Raw genomic sequence first — 12497 nt, 5'->3', positions numbered from 1 at the left:
CTCAGGATCATACAGGTACAGTCTAGCTTCTTCCATCTGACTGGCAATCAAATATTTGAATACAGCTGACTCTCCTGGGCCTACTTTTCCCCCAAATAAACCATGCAGTCCCTTCAACTCTACCCTATATGATGTGTTTCTGAAGTACTGTGCTTTGTCATCTTGAATGCTCTCTTCCAAATGGTCTCCATTTTGTCTTTTTTGCTCCTGGGATTGTAAACCCAGATCTGAACACGACATGTGAGGTGTGATGGGATCTGATCAGCCAGGAGAAAGATGATCGTCTTTTATAGTATTCATCAATCAGTGCAAACTATGATAATTACACTTGTCTTCCCCTCACAAAACAAAATCATGGCCTAAATAAAACTCTGAAGTCTTTCACATTTGCTCTGAGTCATGTCATCCCATATCTATGCAATTAGCTTCTGGACCCAAGGGCAGAACCATAGACATATTTATTCCAATTAAGTTTCATCTGAGGTTTGACAACCAACCTTATCAATGACATTTGGATGTTATCTACCAATACAATTCTCATATTCTCATTCAAATTATTAGGAAATATGCTACAATGGACACAGCCCTCTCACAGTCCACCAGGGACTGGTGCATCATTTGCATCATTTGCAGAACTAATTACAAATCTGTCTAGCAGTTCACCTGATTGCAGTCTAGTCTACGAAACCATCATTGGGAGGCTTGTATAAATGGATTGCTGAAATCCAAAAGCTAATAACAATAACTAATGTTTAATGAGCTTTCTTGTAGGCCAAGCTCTTCACCATGATAGCCTTTCATTGAACTCCATGCCTGATACTTTTCTGACACTCAGTCCAGTAAGTCTAAAAAAGAAATAAGGTTGGTCTTCTGTGGTTTGTCCTTAAGAAACCCATGCTGGCTCCAAGCGAGACTGCTTCCTCTTATAAGCTGTATATAAGGGGTTCTTCTAAAGTTCTCACAGCTCTTTTAATGAGTCATTTTATCATTCCAGAATTCTGTTATCTGATCAATGCATACATTACAGAAACCATAACCCTTATCCTTAAAAAGATCAATCTCAGATTTGCAGTTGCCGGACCCCAGGCTTTGAGCTCCCCTCCCACTACAGCCTGTCCTCAAAACTGCTGCGGACAGGGGCACAACAGGCTTCAACCCATCTGTCTGAGCTGACAGGCTCAGGAACTTAAGTTACTCTTAAAATCTTTTACCAATCTTGGGCTTCAAGTTTCTTTTATCACTTCTTTTCCCCTTCTTTCTAAACTAAAGATTATTCTCCTTGTCAGGTTTATGAGAAGCAAAGTACAAATTTACCAGCTTCCTTTTCTCTTTGTCATATTTCTGTTTACTTAAAACCTCAACCTTTTTTCAAAATTAAATTAAGGCAGCTTTGTCATATGTTGTCTTCACACCATTCATCCATAGTGATGGGGTTATCCTTCCTTTTTTCTCTCTTTGCTCTTAAACTAATTTGAAAAAAAAAATAATTTTTTATTCTTAGCATGATTCACAGTTCTCAACCCATTCTGGATCTTAGGCATTTTGATATAATTATTATAGCCACTTGAAACTTTCATGTTTATCTGTAAATGTCTATTTCTTCTTTCATCTTTATGTATCTTTAAAACTCTGAATGCAGTAGATCATTTATAACTGTTTTTGTGAGAATTTTTTTTAAGATTTTGTTTATTTACTTGACAGAGAGAGAGAAAGAGAGAGCAGGAGGAGAGGCAAGCAGAGGGAGAAGGAGAAGGAGAAGCAGATTTCCCACTGAGTAGGGAGCCCAATGATCCTGGGACTCCAAGATCATGACCTGAGCCAAAGGCAGTTGCTTAACCAACTGAGCAACCCAGGCATCCTATTTTTGTGAGAATCTGAGGAGATTTAGGGCATCCTGCATCTCTTAAACTTCCTTCCATTTAGAATCCCAAGACATGTAATATCTATATTTTTACGGACTTTTACCCGTTTCCCTCCTAAAATGTTCAACAATCCTCTTGCAGGCCCTAGTGTCAGTCATTTCTTCACGGACACCATTACCTCATTTCTCTTTTTTATTTAATTTATCTAAGTCATGTTGCTCATGACTAAGGAGAGAGTCCTAACAATTTTTATTATACTAATGAGCTTCTTAGAATAGAAATGGTCATAAAAACTAATCAAATTATCTGCTTTTCTGCTGAATGAGACCTTCTGGCATATATCTGAGCAGTGGAAGTCCTGCACTACTCCTTTAACACACCTCTGTGCTAGTTCCATTTGCTTGTCCCCCCAGTCGGGTTGGCTTGCTGGAGTATATTATTCCTCATTCTTGTACCAGAGATGCTAGAGACTAATTTTATGCCTTCAGATATCCAAAGTAAAGTTCATGGTTTATAACTGATCTCGACATGTCAACGCAAATAAATACAAGATACTTGGTGGGACAAGTCACAGGACTACTGCCTTTCTATGGCATTACTAACATGTCTCACACTATGCCAAAAAAATAAACCATCAAGTCTTTGATGGTTTTCTCTTCTTGCCCTCTTGAAACATTTCTGGTTCTGGTTTAGAGCTCTCTTAATCCATTCTCCCAAGTCTTTCTTGTCCAACCATTCCTTCTAGTATCATGAGGACCACTCTATCCTGAGTCATTATTGTAATGGAGAATTTCCATTTGAACTTAGCCAGACATCTGTTAATTATTGTTATGAAAGAGCACTGTTGCAAAGAGGTAAAGAGTAAAGGGTCCAGAATTAGACCATCTCAGTTCAAGTCTTGCTTTTAAAACCTAACTAGATATTTGTACTTGGACAAGTTCTTTATGTTCTTTTTTTTAAACTTTTTTTTATTTAAAAAAAATTTTATAAACATATAATGTATTTTTATCCCCAAGGGTACAGGTCTGTGAATCGCCAGGTTTACACACTTCACAGCACTCACCATAGCACATTCCCTCCCCAATGTCCATAACCCCACCCCTCTTTTCTGACCCCCCTCCCCCCAGCAACCCTCAGTTTGTTTTGTGAGATTAAGAGTCACTTATGGTTTGTCTCCCTCCTGATCCCATCTTGTTTCATTTATTCTTCTCCTACCCCCAAACCTCCCAAATTGCATGTCCACTTCCTCATATCAGGGAGATCATATGATAGTTGTCTTTCTCAGATTGACTTATTTCACTAAGCATGATACCCTCTAGTTCCATCCATGTCGTCGCAAATGGCAAGATTTCATTACTTTTGATGGCTGCATAGTATATACATAGTATATACAATTCCATTGTATATATATACCACCTCTTCTTTATCCATTCATCTGTTGATAGACATCTAGGTTCTTTCCATAATTTGGCTATTGTGGACATTGCTGCTATAAACATTCGGGTGCACATGCCCCTTCGGATCACTACATTTATATCTTTAGGGTAAATATCCAGTAGCGCAATTGCTGGTTCATAGGGTAGTTCTATTTTCAACTTTTCGAGGAACCTCCATGCTGCTTTCCAGAGTGGTTGCACCAGCTTCCATTCCCACCAACAGTGTTGGAGGGTTCCCTTTCTCTGCATCCTTACCAGCATCTGTCATTTCCTGACTTGTTAATTTTAACCATACTGACTGGTGTGAGCTGGTATCTCATTGTGGTTTTGATTTGTATTTCCCTGATGCCGAGTGATGTGGAGCACTTTTTCATGTGTCTGTTGCCTATCTGGATGTCTTTTTTGCAAAAATGTCTGTTCACGTCTTCTACCCATTTCTTGATTGGATTATTTGTTCTTTGGGTGTTGTGTTTGCTAAGCTCTTTATAGATTTTGGACACTAGCCCTTTATCTGATACGTCATTTGCAAATATCTTCTCCCATTCTGTCAGTTGTCTTTTGGTTTTATTAACTGTTTCCTTTGCTGCACAAAAGCTTTAGATCTTGATGAAATCCCAATAGTTCGTTTTTGCCCTTGCTTCCCTTGCCTTTAGCGATGTATGTAGGAAGAAGTTGCTGCAGCTGAGGTCAAAGAGGTTGCTGCCTGTGTTCTCCACAAGGATTTCAATGGATTCCTTTCTCACATTGAGGTCCTTCATCCATTTTGAGTCTATTTTCATGTGTGGTGTAAGGAAATGGTCCAATTTCATTTTTGTGCATGTGGCCATCCAATTTTCCCAACACCACTTATTGAAGAGGCTGTCTTTTTTCCACTGGACATTCTTTCCTGCTTTGTCAAAGATTAGTTGACCATAGAGTTGAGGGTCTATTTCTGGGCTCTCTATTCTGTTCCATTGATCTGTGTGTCTGTTTTTGTGCCACTACATGCTGTCTTGATGATGACAGTTTTGTAATAGAGCTTGAAGTCCAGAATTGTGATGCTAACAACTTTGGCTTTCTTTTTCAATATTCCTTCGGCTATTCAAGGTCTTTTCTGGTTCCATATAAATTTTAGGATTATTTGTTCCATTTCTTTGAAAAAAAAATGGGTGGGATTTTGATAGGGATTGCATTAAATGTGTAAATAGCTTTAGGTAGCATAGACATTTTCACAATATTTGTTCTTCCCATTAAGGAGCATGGAACATTTTTCCATTTCTTTGTGTCTTCCTCAATCTCTTTCATGAGCACTTTATAGTTTTCTGAGTATAGATTCTTTGCCTCTTTGGTTAGGTTTATTCCTAGGCATCTTATGGCTTTGGGTGCAATTATAGATGGGATTGAGTCCTTAATTTCTCTTTCTTCTGTCTTGTTGGTGTAGAGAAATGCAACTGATTTCTGTGCATTCACTTTATATCCTGACACTTTACTGAATTCCTGTACAAGTTCTAGCAGTTTTGGAGTGGAGCCTTTTGGGTTTTCCACATATAGTATCATATCATCTGCAAATAGTGATAGTTTGACTTCTTCTTTGCCGATTTGGATGCCTTTAATTTCTTTTTGTTGTCTGATTGCTGAGGCTAGGACTTCTAGTACTGTGTTGAATAGCAGTGATGATAACGGACATCCCTGCCGTGTTCCTGACCTTAGCGGAAAAGCTTTCAGTTTTTCTCCATTGAGAATGATATTTGCAGTGGGTTTTTCATAGATGGCTTGGATAATATTGATGTATGTGCCCTCTATCCCTACACTTTGAAGAGTTTTGATCAAGAAGGGATGTTGTACTTTGTCAAATGCTTTTTCAGCATCTATTGAGAGTATCATATGGTTCTTGTTCTTTCTTTTATTAATATATTGTATCACACTGATTGTTTTGTGGATGTTGGACCAAACTTGCAGCCCTGGAATAAATCCCACTTGGTCATGGTGAATAATCCCCTTAATGTACTGTTGAATCCTATTGGCTAGTATATTGGTGAGAATTTTCACATCTGTGTTCACCAAGGATATTGGTCTGTAATTCTCTTTTGTGATGGGATCCTTGTCTGGTTTTGGGATCAAAGTGATGCTGGCCTCATAAAATGAGTTTGGAGGTGTTCCTTCCATTTCTATTTTTTGGAACAGTTTCAGGAGAATAGGAATTAGTTCTTCTTTAAATGTTTGGTAGAATTCCCCTGGGAAGCCGTCTGGCCCTGGACTTTTGTTTGTTTGGAGATTTTTAATGACTGTTTCAATCTCCTTACTGGTTATGGGTCTGTTCGGGTTTTCTATTTCTTCCTGGCTCAGTTGTAGTAGTTTATATGTCTCTAGGAATGCATCCATTTCTTCCAGATTGTCAAATTTGTTGGCGTAGAGTTGCTCATAGTATGTTCTTATAATTGTTTGTATTTCTTTGGTGTTGGTTGTGATCTCTCCTCTTTCATTCATGATTTTATTTATTTGGGTCCTTTCTCTTTTCTTTTTGATAAGTCGGGCCAGGGGTTTATCAATCTTATGAATTCTTTCAAAGAACCAGCTCCTAGTTTTGTTGATTTGTTCTATTGTTTTTTTTGTTTGTTTGTTTGTTTGTTGCTATTTCATTGATTTCTGCTCTGATCTTTATGATTTCTCTTCTCCTGCTAGGTTTAGGCTTTCTTTCTTGTTCTTTCTCCAGCTCCTTTAGGTGTTGGGTTAGGTTGTGCATTTGAGACCTTTCTGGTTTCTTGAGAAAGGTTTGTACCACTATATATTTTTGACTCAGGACTTCCTTTGCTGTGTCCCACAGATTTTGAACCCTTGTGTTTTCATTATCATTTGTTTCCACGAATTTTTTCAGTTCTTCTTTAATTTCCTGGTTGACCCATTAATTCTTTAGAAAGATGCTGTTTAGTCTCCATATATTTGTGTTCTTTCCAAATTTCTTCTTGAGATTGAGTTCTAGCTTCAGAGCATTGTGGTCTGAAAATATGCAGGGAATGATCCCAATCTTTCGATACCAGTTGAGACCTGATTTATGACCCAGGATGTGATCTATTCTGGAGAATGTTCCATGTGCATTAGAGAAGAATGTGTATTCTGTTGCTTTGGGATGAAATGTTCTGAATATATCTGTGATGTCCGTCTGGTCCAGTGTGTCCTTTATTTCCTTGTTGATCTTTGTTTGGATGATCTGTCCATTTCAGTGAGGGGAGTGTTACTATTATTGTATTATTGTATTATTATTGTATTTTTGTGTACTATTATTATATTATTGTATTGTATTGTATTGTATTATTGTCGATGTGTTTCTTTGATTTTGTTAATAATTGGTTTATATAGCTGGCTGCTCCCACATTGGGGGCATAGATATTTAAAACTGTTAGATCTTCTTGTTGGACAGACCCTTTGAGTATGATATAGAGTCCTTCCTCATCTCTTATTATAGTCTTTGGCTTAAAATCCAATTGATCTGATATAAGGATTGCCACCCCAGCTTTCTTCTAATGTCCATTAGCATGATGTGTTGTTTTCCACCCCCTCACTTTAAATCTGGAGGTGTCTTTGGGTCTAAAATGAGTTTCTTGTAGGCAGCATATTGATGGGTTTTGGTTTTTTATCCATTCTGATACCCTGTGTCTCTTGATTGGGGCATTGAGCCCTTTAACATTCAGGGTAACTATTGAGAGATATGAATTTAGTGCCATTGTATTGCCTGTAAGGTGACTGTTACTGTATTGTCTCTGTTCCTTTCTGATCTACTACTTTTAGACTCTCTCTTTGCTTAGAGGACCCCTTTCAATATTTCCTGTAGAGCTGGTTTGGTGTTTGCAAATTCTTTCAGTTTTTGTTTGTCCTGGAAGCTTTTTCTCTCTCCTTCTATTTTCAATGATAGCCTAGATGGATATAGTGTTCTTGGTTGCATGTTATTCTCGTTTAGTGCTCTGAAAATATCATGCCAGCTCTTTCTGGCCTGCCAGGTCTCTGTGGATAAGTCAGCTGCCAATCTAATATTTTTACCATTGTATGTTACAGACTTCGTTTCCTGGGCTGCTTTCAGGATTTTCTCTTTGTTGCTAAGACTTGTGAATTTTACTATCAGGTGACGGGGTGTGGACCTATTCTTGTTGATTTTGAGGGGGGTTCTATGCACCTTCTGGATTTTGATGCTTGTTCCCTTTGCCATATTTGGGAAATTCTCTACAATAATTCTCTCCAATATACTTTCTGCTCCCCTCTCTCTTTCTTCTTCTTCTGGAATCCCAATTATTCTACTGTTGTTTCGTCTTATGGTGTCACTTATTTCTCGAATTCTCCCCTTGTGGTCCAGTAGCTATTTGACCCTCTTTTGCTCAGCTTCTTTATTTTCTGTCATTTGGTCTTCTATATCGCTATTTCTTTCTTCTGCTTCATTTATCCTAGCAGTGACCGTCCATTTTTTATTCCACCTCATTAATAGCTTTTTTTATTTCAACTTGGTTAGATTTTAGTTTTTTTATGTCTCTAGAAAGGGCCTTTATCTCTCCAGAGAGGGTTTCTCTAGTATCTTCCATGCCTTTTTCAAGCCTGGCTAGAACCTTGAGAATTGTCATTCTGAACTCTAGATCTGACATATTACCAATGTCTGTATGGATTAGGTCCCTAGCCTTTGGTACTGCCTCTTGTTCTTTTTTTGTGGTGAGCTTTTCCACCTTGTCATTTTGTCCAGATAAGAGTATATGAAGAAGCAAATAAAATACTGAAAGGGTGGCAAAGACTCAGGAAAATCGTTTTAACCAAATCAGAAGAGACCCCAAATCGTTGGAGGGGACAAGGGGATAAAAAGACGTTCATAAAAAAATACAATAAAATAAAATAAATTATTTTTAAAAAAAGAAAATAAAGAAAAAATATAAAAAAGAAAAAATATATATATTAGATATATTAGATATTATATATATATTAGAAAAGGGGATAAAAAGACATTCAGAAAAAAATAAAATAAAATAAATTATTTTTAAAAGAAAATAAAGAAAAAATATAAAAACGAAAAATATATAGCTATATATAGATAGATAGATAGATAAACTAGTTAAAAAACATTAAAAAAGAAAAAGGTAAAAGTTAAAAAAAAATTTGGCAGAAGAAAAAAAATCAAAAAAAAAATTAAACTAACTGCAAGACTAAAGAATCATAGGAAGAAAGGCATGTGTTCCATGCTTTGCTTTCTCCTCCACTGGAATTCTGCTGCTCTCCTTGGTAGGTGAACTTTGTCTTGGCTGGATTTCTTGTTGATCTTCTGGGGGAGGGGCCTGTTGCAGTGATTCTCAAGTGTCTTTGCCGCAGGCAGAATTGCACTGCCCTTATCAAGGACCGGGCTAAGTAATCTGCTCAGGTTCGCTTTCAGGAGCTTTTGTCCCCTGAATGCTTTCCGTAGAGTTCCAGAGGATGGGAATGAAAATGGCAGCCTCCCAGTCTCCAGCCCAGAGGAGCCAAGAGCTCGGGGCTCCACTCCTCAGTGCACCCTCAGAGAAAAGAGCCCAATCACTCCCATCTCCCTGGCCTCTGCCTGCGCTCCAAGCTCACCCAACCTGCAACCAGTTCAAGGTAACCCCGAGCTGAGAGCTCACTCCTCAGCTCTGTCTCTGTAGCCAGCTTCCCCGGTCTAATACCTGCAAGCTCTGCGACACTCAGACACCCCCGATCCTTGGTGCGGGACCTAGGGCCACACTGGCCCCACATGGGCTTCACCCTGGTTTAGCCTCTGGAGCTATGTCCCTCAGTGGAGCAGACTTTTAAAAGTCCTTATTTTGTGCTCCATTGTTCCGCTGTTTGCAGGGAACTGGCCCCTCCCCCCTGCGGTCTATCTTCCGGTTGCTTTGGATTCACTTCTCCACCGGTCCTACCTTTCAGAAAGTGGTCAATTTTCTATTTCTAGAATTGCTGTTCCTCTTCTCTTTGATCTCCTGCTGGATTTGTAGGTGTTTGCAATGGTTTGATAAGCTATCTAGGCGATCTCCTGCTACCTGATGTAGTCTCAGCCTGCTACTTCTCCACCATCTTGACTCCTCCCCCCAGTTCTTTATATTCTTTATGACAGTTTATTCAAATACAGTCTTGTTAAGAAATCTATTTTTAGAAGTAGGATAATATATGCAAAACACTTAACAAAGTGGATGAACGCAACTAGAAAAGAGAAAGAAAACCTTACAAACAACAATGTTAGGAGTAATCTAGATCTTGGAGACTCATTGTGGGCTAAAGGCAAGGGGAGGGGAGGTCACAGATAAACCCAAGGTTTCAGAGTTGGGAATTTTGGATCCAAGTTAAAGAATGGCCAGTTGACGTGGGTGAAAAAATAGCAGGAATACTGTTTTTAATAGGAGAGGGTACCCAAAAGGAGAGGGAAGGTTGTTTACCTTCCCATTTGAATCAGCTAGAGAGAGGATCCATGGTGATAATAAGATAATATTTTGTGGTTCAGGGAAAAGTGGCTTTTTTTTTAAAGATTTTATTTATTTATTTGACAGAGATCACAAATAGGCAGAGAGGCAGGGAGAGAGAGAGGAGAAACCAGACTCCCTGCGAGCAGAGAGCCCGATGCGGGGCTTGATCCCAGGACCCTGGGATCATGACCCGAGCTGAAGGCAGAGGCTTTAACCCACTGAGCCACCCAGGCACCCCGTATCCTAATAAAATGTACCCATTTTAAATAAATTCATGAAAGTCAAAAAGTAACTCAAATTAAAGAAAAGTACCAAGTGAATAGTAGTAAAGTAATATACAGATATGGTAAAAAGTTATTTAAATTATACATAGATAAAATAAATCTGAGAAACATTCTCACAACAGGAAAAGACTTAGGGTTAGGATAAACCCAAACAGGGCAAAGTTATAAAACATACAAAATTCACCCAGTTCTGTTCCCTTGGTTCCAGTTTCTGACTCCCTCAAGATGGTAATGGGAGGATTTTGGGTCAGTTTCTGAAAGCCCTGAGTTTTCTTCCCTCCTTAAAAATGTATCTTCTTCCTGGGTGGCTCAGTTATTAAGAGTGTGCCTTCCACTCAGGTCATGATCCCAGCATCCTGGGAGTCCTGGGATTGAGGCCCCATATTGGGCTCCCTGTTCAGCAGTGTTCTGTCTCTTGCTATCTCCCTCTGTCATAAATAACTTAAAAATCTTTAAAAAAAAAATGTCTTCTCTCCCCAGAATTGTGATTAGGGTTGAGACAAAAAGCCCTTAATATACAGATATCCCCTTTTCCCAAATGAGCAATTTACAAGTAGAAGGCCCTTTTTCAGGGCGAATCCACCTCCACACCATGGCCCTTGCCTGATCCATTTCTTCACACTTGCACATCCACACAAATCATAACTTTTTCAAACACAAATAGTGTTTTACCTTTGAAGATGCCCGTTTGGCTGCTTTGGAATCACCTGTGGGCTGTTCGTCTTTCAACGAAGACGATTCATCTGCTGGCCGAACTTCCAGAGTTTCCTGAGATTTACATACTGTGCTTCCTGCTTCTGAGACTCCCCACTCTAACATATCTTCTTGCTCAAGCTGGAAAATACTTGAGATAGCTTTAGGAAGTTCTTCAAGCATATTCTGTGGGAAAACATAAATGTACAAGAATGTTCTTCTTATTGGTCCTCCCAAAGTTTTAAGTCACACAGTGCTTTTTTCTAACCACAAAATGATAATAAAAATGCATGATTAAAATTAACCAAAGGTGGTAAATTTCTTCTGAAGATTTAAAAAGAGAAATTCAAATTGACTTAAGAACAATATAAAGCCTAGCAAATTATTTTCTCTGGTTCTTGTCTCAGAAAAATATAGCTACCCCACAGTAACTATGCACCAACTCTAAGGAAACCATGAGACACCAATCTGACCCTGACTTCACCGCAAAATCATGCAAAATCAAGGCCCACTGAAACATCTCACCTCTGAGGCTCATTGGTCCTGAGAAATGGGATTTCTGCTAACTAGATGCTCTTCCAGAAGCCTGACTTCAGGTACTCAAAGAAGAGCTGACCCAGAGGCCCAGAGGCCTCGAGAAGACTACCACACATCCCCACTCCATTGTAAGCCCTAGTGAAAAGCCCTCACAAAATATTACTCTTAAAACTATTTTGTGTTCCTTAAAAATATCTCATTGATTTAATCTGTATTTCACCAAGTCTTAGGTAAAGCATCTTTATAACCATATTTTGATATTACCCAATTTTAAACCAAAACTATTTGGGATTATGGAATACTGGCAATTAAAGCTTCATTGCCTCAAATTAACAGATGGATAAAACCAGTCTGATTTATACAGAAGTCTGAATTCTAGAGAATGACTTGAAAATGAAATTGCATCACTTTGTTGTTCAATACATTTTCATTTGCTAATAAGTAAAATAAAGGATAAAGATGTCATACAGCATCAAATACTATTTATCTTTATTATACAAAAAGGATGGCTAAACCAAGAAATTTGTTTGTAAAATGAAACTTTAATCTGGAGTTCATATTTCTATAAAACTATTTATTGGATGGTGCAATGAAAAGAGTAAAAGTTTTATAACTAGATGGGACATTATTCAAATCCTGGATCTTTCAATTAATAGATGAGTGATTTTGGTCGTTACTTAATTCTTTTTAGCCTCATTCTCCTCATTGTAAAAAGGGGGCTTAATAAAGTATTTTTCATAAAATGGCAGAACAGATATGCTCAGGTGATGTGTGTTATGGGCCTTGTGCTTTCTATGATAAACTCATTCATTCCATCCTCCATAGCTTTGGCATGTGAATCACTCCCTTTCTTTTCAATTTCTCTTCTCCTGGCTTCAACACATACTCCCGATTCTGGTTTGGGAGACTGAACAGATGAAGGTACCACCCGTCAAAACAGAAAATAAAGAAAGAGAAGCTTGAGGAGAGGGCAGTGACAATCCTGTAGCTGCAACTGACCCTCTTCAGGACTCTGCCGAGCCTTCCCTTTGCTACCAAACCTTTACAGATTGTGTCTGTATCCTGTGCCCTCCTTCTGTTTCAGCCTGCATTGTAGTTGTCTAAGTAATCATTATCATAATCATAATCATCAACATACATGAGCATTATTTCATTTAAGCTTAATCTTCACCACAACTCCACGAAGCAAGAACTGTTTGTAACCCCATTTTATGGATGAAGAAAATGAGACTTTCAAACGTTAAGAAATCTACCCAAGGTCACAGT

General features: G+C 38.4%; 1 protein-coding gene across 2 annotated transcripts in view; it reads right to left on the bottom strand.

The window, feature by feature from the left end:
* Window positions 1-12497, bottom strand: part of TTC6 (tetratricopeptide repeat domain 6) — a 222465-nt gene that overhangs the window by 125987 nt on the left and 83981 nt on the right. For both annotated transcript variants that reach the window (XM_059181956.1, XM_059181957.1), the window contains one exon: window positions 10674-10880. In XM_059181956.1, the coding sequence (XP_059037939.1) occupies window positions 10674-10880 (207 nt within the window). The remainder of the gene's footprint in view (window positions 1-10673; window positions 10881-12497) is intronic.

This window comes from Mustela lutreola, chromosome 7 (assembly GCF_030435805.1).
Source record: "Mustela lutreola isolate mMusLut2 chromosome 7, mMusLut2.pri, whole genome shotgun sequence".
Classification (NCBI taxonomy): Eukaryota; Metazoa; Chordata; class Mammalia; order Carnivora; family Mustelidae; genus Mustela; species Mustela lutreola.
Note: the sequence above shows the minus strand (reverse complement) of the source record. Positions and strands in the feature narration are given on the sequence as shown.